A 13,082-nucleotide genomic window follows, 5' to 3' on the forward strand; every position below is an offset into this window, starting at 1 on the left:
AAGTCAAAACTTTTAAATGTCGGCCCCAGTAACTGGCATCGCAGGGGGCGGTTTCAGGTGTAGAGATGAACAGCAGCACACGGGACAGACGCCCCCCGGGCTCCCAGCGCAAAGGCCCTACCGAGCGAGAGGAGACTCCCAGAAATAAGCCTCAGGGAGAGGTCAGCCCCAGAGCAGGTACAAGTGAATTACAAGAGATGAGTAAAACAGGCTGTACTTTATTAAGAGAGATTTATTGACTATGCCTGTTTACTTTTGTACTAGTAACATTTCAGATAACAAGAGCTTCAGGGGAAAAAAAGAAATGTCCAGAAGAGAGGATCTGGCTAACCTGAGCTGTGTTCCAGGACATGACTATGCATTTTCTACCCAGCAGTGAGAGCACCAGATGGCAGCAAAGAGATGGCAGTACTCAGAGCATCAAAGAGCTTCAGGCACACATATTTCAGCAGCACACACTTATTTAGGGACTAGGGGTTAGAAACGCTGCCGTACAGGAGCAAAAAGCCGAGCTCCTACCAGGTGCTTGGAGAAGCTGAACGGAGATCAAACAGCATAAGGCAGAGGAGCTGACACAACAGTTCCCAAATCAAAAGCAGCTTGAGGACATGCTATCAATTTTGGAGAGCACTGGCAAAAAAAGAGAGATGACGACACTGTATCTGACATTAGGATCCCAAGAATTTCCCAAGCCAGCCTCCCTTATACACAGAAAAGACTGTGAAAGGGTCAGGCACAAGAGATCTTACCTGGAACACTAATGAGAATTTGCACTGAGTCTCGTTCACAGCTGGAGCAGACAAGAAGCATGAAAAAAAGTCCTCATTTTGCAGAATAAGTTTACGACAGGATCTTGTGAATGGCACTTTCCTTCCTTCCCTTGTGTGTGAGTGCCTGAGAGGAGGCAGTGTTAAAAAAAAAAATAAAAATCATAGCCTTAATCTGGGTAATTTGAAAATGTCTCCTTTTAAGTCGAGAAATGCTAGACTTTGATTAATATCAAGTAGTTTGGGCTTATTTAAAAGGAATCTGAATGTTAGCTAGATAGAGTATAAAATATTCTAAATTGAAGCTAAAATTTAAATTATGTAAGTCAAAGTGTTTTGGGGTCATAAATATTCTGAATGGAGATGCTTACCTGGATGTACTTCTCCATTTTAAGACTTCAGCCCACCCTATTTTGTGGACAATTTTCCTTAATTCTTTGTATTGATTTCTCAGTGAACAGAGTTCCTAAAATGCTGGGTTAAAAGCTGAAATAAAACAATCAAAACATTGTTTATAATTTCTGGCCGGCTGGAATGTTTGGCAATAATGAACAATGTAATTTACTGACACCACCGGAGTGATAAGGCATTTCAACATCCTTCCTCTGTGTATATTGTCAATATTTTCAAAGACTTATCTCACGTGTACTTAATTACTAAAACCTAGAAAAGTTTTTCTCCAAAAAGAACAGTTTTTCTCAGGGAAGTGTTAACTGAAACTTACTTTTGTCATCAGAGACACTTAACCATCAGAAGTCCTTGCTGTATCTTTTAACACAAAAATTTCATTTTACAAATCGTTAAGTTAAAACTAGTGGAGATTTTCTTACTGTTTAGTTATGGAAAGCTATTATCTTTATTTCCCTTTACTCTACATGTATCAAAGAAACAACAGCATCTGCTATTATCTTTATTTTCCTTTACTCTAAACGTGTCAAAGAAACAACAGCGCTTGCCTTTATAACTTTAGGCCCATTCCGATAAGCCAGTAGAGTTATTTTGTAAACTCCCGTAGCTACGCAAGTATAATCAGTCTCCTCCATAGACACAAGCATAAACCCGATGTCCCAACAACGTACGGATGTAAAATTTGAGGTGTTGCTCAACTACAGCAGTGTAAATGCCACATTACACTGATACAGCTTGCTTATGAAGATAATTATAGGTGTAATAGAACTAGCACAGAAACTCTTTATACAACTAAACGTTACTAACTTTCACGTCACAAATAACTTCATATAATGCTACGCTGCAGATCCCTTTAAATTAACCACGTACACCAGGCACACTACAGCTTAAACGCAGGCACTAAAAAGTAAACATTCATTTTGGTGGTGCATCACTACTGTCGTACAGAGTAATAAATGAAAAATAGATTACTAAATAACATGGCAGTGATAATTTTCTCAGAAAGAATATACAATAGAACAGGAATTTGCCTGGGACACCTTGTTAATAGTATCATCTAATCACCATATCCAGATACTGTTTCAAAAAAGTTTAAAGGAGTGCAAGAAATTTAACACCAATATTGTGCCGAGATCATGTGTTCCTTGGAAATAGTCTCATTGAAAAATAAAATAGATCTAGTTATGTTTTAATTTACAGACTGGATTGCAAAATTACACAATTTTTCTCTCCTTCCTCCCACCCCCTTTTCTTTTTCTTTTTTAAAATTTTGACAGTTTGACAATAGACGTGATCAAAATAAATTTAAAAAATACTATTAGGGATTCTGCAAGGCTTCAAAGGAAAAAAGAAACAGAGGAAAACATGAGAACAGAGCATTTTTATCACCTGTGCACAGATTTGAGGAAGCAGCAGCTCTGAACGGATGATCAGGATCTGAAGACAAAATTCAGACTGGAAGAAAGAAGAAGACACCACTGAGTCATTCAAGTGCAATGACAAGTTAAAACATGGTGGCACCTGACAACCAGGAGACAACTCGCACTGGGGAGAAATTTCCGTGCCCTGGGTGAAATATATGAAAAATAGCAATAGTAAGTGCTGCGTACATAATTAAAAGATTTAGTTAACACAGAAAGTAATGCAGGATTTTAAAAACAAGATTCAAAAGGTACTCCACTGCCAACACGCTTACCCTCGAACATTAGATGCATCATTGTTTGAAATTAAGTCAATTTTTGGACCAGACCCTAACTCCTTTCTAACCATCGCTACTGAAGCGCTGGAAGAACAGCGTATTTTGTTTGCAAGACAACAGAATTACAGGAAATGGATTCCCAGAAAAATTATACAACAGTAAAGCACGGCCTTTGGTGGGGGGGGGGTATGTGGTGTGCATGTGTTATATCCTTGGCTTGAATTTTACTTTTTTTTTTTTGTTTTTTAAGGTCTTAATAATAATTTCAGGTTTAGAGCTTAACACTGAAACTTAACTTTTGCTGCTGAAAGATAAATGTTTAATCCTTACGCAGACAGCATTATTTTCACATACTGAGGCCGACATCATGGGTAGTCAAAGAATATGTTTAATAAAAAATAATTAAACTTCCATTTGCTCTATAGAACATCATAGAAAGTAATTCAATAAATTACAAATGACTTTTTAAGACGCTTGTTCAACTACAGAAAGCAAATTCAGACTACACAGAACACAACTGGCAAATATTGCAAATGTCCAAAAAAAACCTGGACTAAGACTTGGATCATGAAGCCTGAAACAAGGGATAGAAATACAAGGCAATAACAGCTAAGGTTCTTTTAGTAACTACCAACACACACTTTATCATCACCTTGGATATCCTTTTAACTTCAGTATTAGTGTAATTCTACTGAGGTTTCCTTATAACCCTTAACTTTATACAACCGTATTTGCATATAGTTTAGCTGATAGTGGGACATTTTTCCCCTTCTGGTTCAAACTGATTAGAAATAAACCCAATATTTTATGTTCAAGTCTACACCAGCCTTCATTACTTGCAACTGTAATTGCCTTACTACATAGAAAGAATCACTAGAATGGTAACCAAACTCACTTGACCATAATTAGGAAAATACTTTATTTCATAAATCTGATATAAATTAGGTTTTAGCCACAAGATTTAGGATTTGTTTTGTGGGGTAAGGGTGGGAAGTGATGGTATTGTTGACATACTCCATCAGCAAACTAAGTTAATAACTGTTTGTTAAACTTTGGCTATTTCATAGATGCATCCTAGTTAAATAAAAGTGCTATATTACAAAGGGCAAAATATTAAATATGAAATACTTTTTCTTTTTCATCATGAAGAATTGCTACCCCCTTCTCTTGGCAGTTTTTAATTTTCACTATTGCTAAGACACTGCATGAAGGGCCAAAAATCAGAATACTATTTGGGAAAATACGTAACCAGCACAATCCAAATGGTACTTGTATAATTGTGTAATTACATGTAATACTGCTTCTAATCATGGGGCTAGTTATTTTGCACATAGAAACTTATATTTCATTGGTAAAGTTCTTGATAAAAAACAACACAGTTGTTTTACTGTACAAGCAAGCAACAGAACTATATCAAAATATACAGTTTTTGTTTTTTATTTTTAAATTTATCCCTTTGTAAAGCTTTTTCAATGACTTCCACTAGTACCTGTACCTATTTTCTCTTAACACTTGCCTATTCTGGGACTGCAAATGATGTAACCAAGGTCAACCGAAGTCTCAGTCAGTTCAGAACGTCCGTAGATGTGAATCTGGGCCTCAACTGTGTCAGAGTAATAGCAGCTTAAGAAGGAGGTGGAATCGTATCACAGATCAAATCTTAGACAGATTTTATATAGTAAAGGGTTCTAAGGATTTGGACTTAGATGTCTCATGCCCTGTTATTGTGGTTTCTAGACAGAAGTTGTCTTCCTTACTATTCAAAGTGCTTTTTCTTTAGTGGGTAACTCAGCATAATATATGAAGTGATATCCCAATAATGATTTTGGGCAATATTTAATATTTAGTCAGATTTAAATCTGCAGAGAAGTTTAAACTCAAAAGGAGTTCAAAACTATCTATACTTTATTTACCATTTTTAACTGGTAACTCCAGGAGGTTTTATGACATAAAACACAAATAGAAATTTACACAAACAAAGCAAACAAACAATTTTTACATGAAGTATGCAGTGTTGAAAGGTCTTTTCAGTGGCACTTTATGACAGTTTGCCTCTTCTGAGTCTTGGGGAAACTACTCCTCATTCTGGGACTTTGAATTCTGCAGAGGGAGCCCAAAACTTTGCAAGGTGTAAACTAAATAGATCTACGTGGTGCCAAGTAGCATGAGATAAGACAGTTTTTGCTTTAATTTCCCCCTACTGCTGTCAAAGAAAACAGCTGTAATAAGGGGGGAGAAAACCCCAACAGTCATATCTCAAATAACTCAGATTTTAACATGATATACAGGATGTCTTTCGAAAACAAAACAAAACCTGAAAACAAGTAATAGAAACCAATGTAAACTTCCTAAACTAACTCAGCTGAGGTAACAGGTAGCCAGTTTAATTGGCTGATTGGGAAAAATTTATCTTCTTTTAAACACACTTGTACCTGAATTGGAAACAGCAGTGCATCACAACACTAGAGCATTTTCATGTAATTAAAGCAATGGATGGTGATGTAGATTCTACAGCTTTCATGACATTCATTAGCTGCCCAAATTATTGCTGAGTTTTGATCTGTAAATTATAAGTGTCAAGGAGGCTGTAAAACTATATTCAAATTAAATCAATAATATGCATAAAGTATTCTGTGTTCACTGCAAATATATTAAATATACAGCTCTTACTTGAGCATTATTTTCATAAAATTAACCCCCCAACAAAATTATAATGCCTTTTGTTGTAATTTTACACCATTGTGTATTTGATAGTACATACAAGTTCAGAAACTTATGAACTTCAAGAAATATTACATGCAAAACGTCTCTGAAAGCAGTTTGCACTTCTAAACAAATACTGAAATGTTCGGTCAGTAAATCATTGATGCACTCAACACTGGGTTATTTACAATGAAATAATTAAAGAATAAATTCAAAATCAGTTTATAATTTAAGTGCAGAGTCTGGGGTCAGTCTTCATCGCTAGAATCTGAATCCTCAGATGAAGACGATGTACTATCAGATCCAGATGAAGCGTCTGCTTTCTCTGAACCCTCATCTGTGCTGTTTTCGTTGTGAGAGCTTGGCTCTGTTCCCCCTTTGTCTTCCTGATCTCTAACCCTAGAATTTTCCTCCTTTTCTTCTGTGGGCTTGGCTGAGCCTGTGTCATTGCTTTCACTGTTCTGTACATCAAAAATATTAGACTGAGACAAAGCTGGGATATGAAGATTAAGGCCTGGAGTGAGAAGCATCCCTGGGTAAAGTATGTTGGACAAAAGTAATGGGTTAAGAGAGAGAGGATTGGCAGCTGCAGCAGCAGAGGATGTTGAAGGAGAACTTGAAACAGAGTTTTCACCACCAGTATCTGTATTTTGCTCTTCTGTCCTTTCTTTCTTTATATCCGCCTCCTTTGAATCGCTTCCCTTTTTTTCCTCTGAAATAGATTCTGTAGACTTTGCTAGAAGTCCTCCCATGCCCAGCAGGTTTGGTAATCCAGCCATCCCCGACAGCAGCATGGGGAACATGGCAGCCATGTTCTTTGCTTCTCCTCCAGCAGTTAAGCCAGCTGGCATTCCCATCAACCCTGCCGTTACTTGCAGCGACTGCAGGTTTTGCAGGTTTTGTTGTAAGGCCTGAAGACTAGGCAGATCCACCCCTGGAAGCAATCCGTTAGCTAGCAGGGGGTTAACCGATACGCTCGCAGCAGTGGCAGCTGCTGCAGCTGCTGTTGCCTTCGCAGTCTCACTTTTGGGGCGCCTTCCTCTCCGGCTTACTTCTTCCCGCACAACAGGTCCAGTGAGAATACGGTCAAACATACCTTCTGGGAGAAACCCCTGCAAGAGACACAGTGGGTATTTATAGTATTTTGAGAGGTTAAAGATGGAAAAGTAAAAGCAAACAAAAGACCCAAGCCTACAGTAACAGCGTTGAAAATCACTGTGGTGTGCTAGCAGAGCAGCTCCATCTCCAGACAACTCAGGGGATCTGTGGTGACTCTGTGCTACCACATCTCAAACATCTAAAGGCTCATTTCCACAGTGAGGGCTACACAGGTTACCTTCTCAGACCCTCTGCTAACTCATCCTTAGAGGTTTGTTTGCCGATCAAGCCAAATAGAGCTAATCATAGGAGCAATCTCAATTTAGGATCTAGAACAGCTTTGCTTTGCAACATTACCACATTCCAATTATTTGACAGTTTAATTAAAAAAATCAGTTACTCAATCCAAAATAAAATATAAATGTGTGATTGCACACAGACCAACAATCTCCAAGCCTTTTTTTTGTTGTTGTCAGATGTCCTCATACTTCACCTCATCCATAAACTTTAAGAATAAACAGTAAAGGCTCAAGTTCAATTAAAAGGAAAGTCAGAGCACTTCTTAGAGCTTGCATGTTATTACTTCACCTCTGTACGCCCTCCTACCTAAAGATGAAGAAAGAATTGCAACAGACACTAATATTATTCTCTTTGAAATGCACAGTCTTGAAAATTCCTCTTAAAAATGGCAATCATAAGATCAACTACTACTCACCTCCATACTAAACCAGCCTGTTTTTCCCCAGCAAATAGCTCTAATTTAAACTAGCCTAGTAAAAATACAGGAATTCAGAACTCATGCTCAATTCTTCTGTCCTGTGGATCGCTACTGAATTCTAGAAGTAATTCTGCAACTATTTATACCTTTATTCACTGCAGTCTAATCCCGTTCCTAGTTACCTATTTTTCTACCAGAATGCCCCACAAGGATACTGGAAAGACTGGCATTTAGAACTTCACAGAAAGATTACAAGTTCTGTTGATAGCGAACTAGAAAAAAAAATTAACTTGGTCATTTCTTTGCCAGAGGCTGAAGGTGTAGCGTAACTACAATACAATTCTGACAAGTTACAGTAGGTGAGGAAATAGACTTCGCAATAATATTGACTAAACCATCTTCACTTCTGTTAGGCACGGGGAATGGAAGAGCAACTGGGTTACCCAGAAACCATTCTTTATTATACAACACAACTTTCTCAAGTTCAGAAAGTTGTTCTCTTCAAGGCAAACAGGGAATGAACTGGGAACCATATACCATACTTGACCCACTGACACTTAAAAGGAAAGAGAGACCAGCTATGTAATAGTTCCCATAATGAAAATGCGTACCTGCTGTTTTGTTGGAATTGTGGACAAAGTCTATCAAAAAACCCTTTCTTCTTTTAAATTGAACCAACTACAAACCTCAAACAAAACAAAGCCTCAAGCTCACTGAATGCATCTTGCTAGTAGTAAGAAGCTGGCTCAGGAGTACTAGGGAACGTAGCAGTAGTCTTATCACTGACTTTGTTGTAATCCATACAGAAGGAATACATCAGCAACAGTGATGCTGTACTGCAGACCTACTCCCAAAAATATATTAATCTTGTTCCCTCCACTGGAATCTCAACACTAGTTTTTAGCTAAAAACAAGACCTCTTAGAAAACAGAAATTCTAAGTAGTATAAAATAGTTATATTAAGACTTGATTTACATTTTGATTGAGGATAGTAATTTCTTAAAGGTGCACACTGTAAGTAAATTAATTAAAAAGTAAAATAAATATTTAAAATTATATTCCTAACTGTAGCTTTAAATTTAAGAAAGTATTCTGTGTGCTAACACCTTTTCTAAAAACCTTCAAGGCTACACTTGAGATGAAAAAGTCACAGTATTATAGCACCTTCAACCAAATCTCTAATTTGGGGTTGCCAACCACTGTCCCTCCCTCCTACTCCCAGCTGTGCCAGCAAACCAGTTTAGGGAACTGAGCAGGCAGAAAAAAAGCTAACATTGACTCACGTTCTTGTTTAACATAATACCAGAAATGAAAAGCAGCCTTTTGGCATGCCTTTTTTTTCCTGTTTGCCTTGGTTTTTTTTAAGATACATTTCGCGCCACGGTTATCTCATTCTGCAAATACTCACAGACTGTTTTACAACTTCTCCCCATTCAGGAGCCACTCCATACTCTGGATTTTCTTTCAAGAACCTGCATAAATCCTTCAGAGGGGGAGCAAATGCACCCCCCACCTGAGAAGCAGAAGATACAAGTCAGGAAACACTTCTCATTCGATAAAAAAAAAAAAAAAAGGCAACATTCATACCTGACACGGTTTCATTTCTGCCTTTTACATAAAACAATGCAATTAAAGTCTCACTTTAAATTACCAATGAGTATTATAGAGCTTTTGACTGATACCCAGTGGTGTATGCGAGATAGTCTTGATTTCTTCTACATTTACTAAACTCAAACTCATCTATTAAACTCATATTTTGCAACTTCAATATTTGGCATTCCTATTTACATTACTATCAGAGTTTATTTAGACATGCAGTGAATGGAAGAGCAACCACACAAATGGAGAACAGCGGTCCAAGTATTAACAAGAAGGTTGTAATTACAATCTCGTTAAACTTTCCCTTTATCCAATACATCACTCCTATTCTATCATTTCAGCCAACTTCTAAAATTACTTCTATTAAGAGGCTCTGCTTCTCTTGTGAAATTATTTCTTGTATTTTTTTCATGTGAAAAAGGCCAAGTTAAGATTGTTAGACAGCCATGTCCTAATAGAATTACATATGCAGCAAAGTAAGCTTTCAAATTAATCAGAAGTATTATTCAGATTCAGAAAGAAGAAATGGTAAAAAGAAGAAAGGAAAAAGAATTCCAGTTTCTGCTCAACTTTCTCTATAAACTGCAACTTAAACTCACATTTTCTAGGCTACTTTTCGTCCCCTCACCCCCTGCTACTAAATGTGTAACTGAACTGAAAAAGAAAATGAGACAAATGAGAAGGTGAGGACAGGTTATAAATGGAAAAACTGAGAGTCTCAACTATGGTGTGGAAATTTATTAGCAAAAAAAAAAGCCATCATGAGAACACAGGCTTTTATGGCAAGCACAGATCGCCCCTTGATCATCAACTTGGCAAAGATTCCTCAGGGCACGGCTTTCTGAGAGCAGCCAAGGATGTGTTTTCAAGAGACCAGCAGCCGTACAAGTTCCTCTTTAGAGCTGCTGTCTCAATGCACTGAAGAGATTAAAGACTCAAGTTCTGCCTCAGTATCCTCTGCAGATGCAAAAAGCTTCTGACCTTAATATAGCAGCATAAAAAAAAAAATAAATCTACCTGCTTTCCTTGCAACTGCTCTCTAACAAAAAGAAAAGCTGCAGTATCACAAGAGAAAACGCTCCATACATTGATGCAAAGACTCCCACTGGACTCCAGCTCTGCTAGTACACTGACACTCAAAGACACCATCCCACACATCTGTCCAAATTTGTTCAATAAACTGCACTGATGTTCTGCATGCTTTTCTCAAATATTGCCTTTTAGCCTTCCCCAAAGCCTAGTGAAATGCATTATCCCTTTTCATAAGCTTCGATCACTTGTCCAAAACCTTGCATTCAACACCTGTCTCCCATCTTCCACTGCTGGGATTTTACACAAGAATTCCCCTTCTACTTTTGTTCCCCTGTTACACTACTGTTTAACCTGGCAATGAGATTTACAATGGATATATACTGGTGAACCAAAAAGGTCAGATGCCAGAGATAACTGAAAAACAGAAAAAAGTAAAATAATTCTGTTATTTTGCAAGAGCAAAATAACAGGATTTAAGCAATTTGAATTTAAGCAATTCCAATGGACAAATTTCCATGCAGAATGCACTAGCAATATAATCATGTCAAAAGTCATAACGAGAAGATGGACACAAAGTTTAAAATTTGTGAGAAAGTTGCTCTGATCAGAACAACATACATTTTAGTGGCCATGCCTCTATATTAGTCAATGGCATTAATGTTGCCTTACAGAGCGTTCAGTTCTATCTGAACATGAACCACTGGGTAAGTTTCTAGCCATATCTTACATATTGTCATAGTTGTAAAAACATTTACTAGAAGATTGTCACTGACTTTCTTGCTCTGTGCCAAAACCTTAAAACAAAACCCTTTCATCTGTACACAGTATTTCAAGCAAGTGTAATATTAGAGGTTCTTCATTTCAGGTAACTTTTTACTTGGGGAACATCAGAATAGGAACAGAAATACGAATACCTTTCTTGCATTTCTTCTATTTATGAGCTGGACACGTTCTTCACCCGTCAAACTATTAACATCCAGTTTATTTGGGTTTCGACAACGGTGTCTTTTTTGTTTGGGCCTCCCATCGTGCAGCTGCATCCTCTGTTATAAAGGAATTTAAAAGCCTTTCTGATATAACTTTTTTAGAAATTATAAGATATCTGTGCATTCTCTTGAGTCTGGCATTCATCTGAAGCCATCTTTGATTTCAGAAATATTTTAGTAACAATACTAATTTACTAGTCACAATGATTTAATAAGAAGCCCGGCAGACAGCACTAAATCCTCTCTCTGATGCCTCTAACCATTGCTTTGTTTTAATAATTTTTCAGTTTTCAACAGTACTTTAACTTTGAGGAACGCTGCTACTGTTTTGTGTTATAACATCTTTAGGGAGAAGTAAGGTTGTTATTCCAGATGTCATAAATGACATTTTCTTACGTTCTGTTCAACACTAACACATCTCAAATTCAGAGGTAAAATGAGAACATCGTACCCACACAAACATCACTACCATAGCACCGTAACGTGGGTATGAGGTACATCCTACACTAAAATCTTTAATCCTCTTGCACATCACTAAATATGCTGTTACACATTTTCAGCTCCCACCATCACTATCATGGTAATATGAGTTTTCTTCGACAGTTTTTCTAGTCCTAGGTGAAACTAGACAAAGATCAAATGTCTTTGTTTAGCATTGCTTTTCTTAGCAACTGCATTTGTGAGGGAAAAGCAAGGCTTGCGGAACTCAAATTACATAAAAAGAAACAGACATTTTCTTTTTGCTAAACAAAATAGAAGAACACAGAAAGGATAATTCCATGTAACATCAAACACAAATTCAAATACAACGAATTATGAGAAACGTTTTACTGTTTAGCTAAACCAGAGCTGAAACGAATACTCACAGGAATACAAGCTCCTGAATCTTCCACGTATCCAGGATGTTCTTTAAGCCACCTTTCTAAATCTTTTCTTTTGGGGGCATCATCCCCTGCAAGCCTCGTTCCATCTTTGAGGTTAATAACAGGAACCGGACTCTCTGCATCAAGCATGCCCTGGGACTGCGTGTAAGTGAGCGCTGGGTTTATTCCTGCAGCAGCTTGACAGGAGTTGATACCTGGATTAACCTGGAGAAATTAAAAACACTTGACTCAGTTCTCCATAGAAAACAAACCATCACAATCACTCCAGTGAAGGCTGCAGTCCTGCGGATCATTATGCACACACTCAAGGACTCAGTGAGATTACTCATGCCAGGAAAGGATGACAGACAATGTTGCTAGGTAAATATCAAGTTTTTAATAATACATCGTTATTTACAGTTCATCAAAACTAGAATTAAACTTACTTTTTAAAAATAGTTATCAATATTGAATATATCTAATATTTAGTAAAACTCCACCAGTTCTCGTTTGTGTAGTCATAAACTGGCAGTGAACAATTTCAGAAAAAACCCAACCCAACCGTTTTGAGTAATAAAGTTTTTGTTGTATGTTGACAGCTGGTCGTGCTCAGTTAAGAGATTAACAGTAATTTAGACCTCATTTTTGGAAACAAAATCAAGTCTACTTACATGATTAGGCTGTTTATTTCGATTTATAAAGAGGACATCAACTCCCTCCACATTCTTCCTTCTTCCTCTTCTCTTTTTGACTACAGGCTGACTGTCAACTATGACTCCATTGGCACTGGCTGTTAAGTGACTGGAAGTACCTAATTAATGATGCAACGAAATCAGTGTCAGATGCTCGAGCTGTTTGCAACAAGAAACATGTTTGAGTAAAAAAAGGAAATAAAGTGACTTGTAACAGTGTAAGCGCACCTAATTTCTACATGTAATATCTAACAGAAATTGCCTGTTGTTTTAGGACTGTTTAACATACTATTAGTATAAGGCTGTGAAAAGCCACTCCACTACACAAGTTTCCTTTTACTGTCCCCTACACCCTCCAAATGCATCTCTACAAGGAGGAGAGCTGTCGAAAACTGCTGACATCACACACACTCAGAGGCAGACAAGCCCTGAACAAATGTTTATAACAAGACGTTAATGGTATGTCACAAAAGAACAAGAACGTATAAAATGCAAGTGAAGGGTAGTAATTTTGAAA

At 37.4% G+C, this 13,082-nt stretch overlaps 1 protein-coding gene across 8 annotated transcripts in view; it reads right to left on the reverse strand.

The window, feature by feature from the left end:
• Nucleotides 1–3,278: 3,278 nt before the first annotated feature.
• Nucleotides 3,279–13,082, reverse strand: part of CHD9 (chromodomain helicase DNA binding protein 9) — a 94,545-nt gene continuing 84,741 nt past the window's right edge. For 3 of the 8 annotated variants that reach the window (XM_063334341.1, XM_063334342.1, XM_063334340.1), the window contains exons 37-41: nucleotides 12,545–12,684; nucleotides 11,877–12,098; nucleotides 10,939–11,067; nucleotides 8,802–8,906; nucleotides 3,279–6,689 (exon numbers count right to left, since the gene is read on the reverse strand). In XM_063334341.1, coding sequence (XP_063190411.1) covers nucleotides 5,826–6,689; nucleotides 8,802–8,906; nucleotides 10,939–11,067; nucleotides 11,877–12,098; nucleotides 12,545–12,684 — 1,460 coding nt within the window. In that variant the 3' untranslated portion in view covers nucleotides 3,279–5,825. The remainder of the gene's footprint in view (nucleotides 6,690–8,801; nucleotides 8,907–10,938; nucleotides 11,068–11,876; nucleotides 12,099–12,544; nucleotides 12,685–13,082) is intronic. The other 5 variants (XM_063334339.1, XM_063334338.1, XM_063334343.1 and 2 more) reach the window with 3 other exon arrangements.

The sequence above is a fragment of the Chroicocephalus ridibundus genome, chromosome 4, assembly GCF_963924245.1.
Source record: "Chroicocephalus ridibundus chromosome 4, bChrRid1.1, whole genome shotgun sequence".
Classification (NCBI taxonomy): Eukaryota; Metazoa; Chordata; class Aves; order Charadriiformes; family Laridae; genus Chroicocephalus; species Chroicocephalus ridibundus.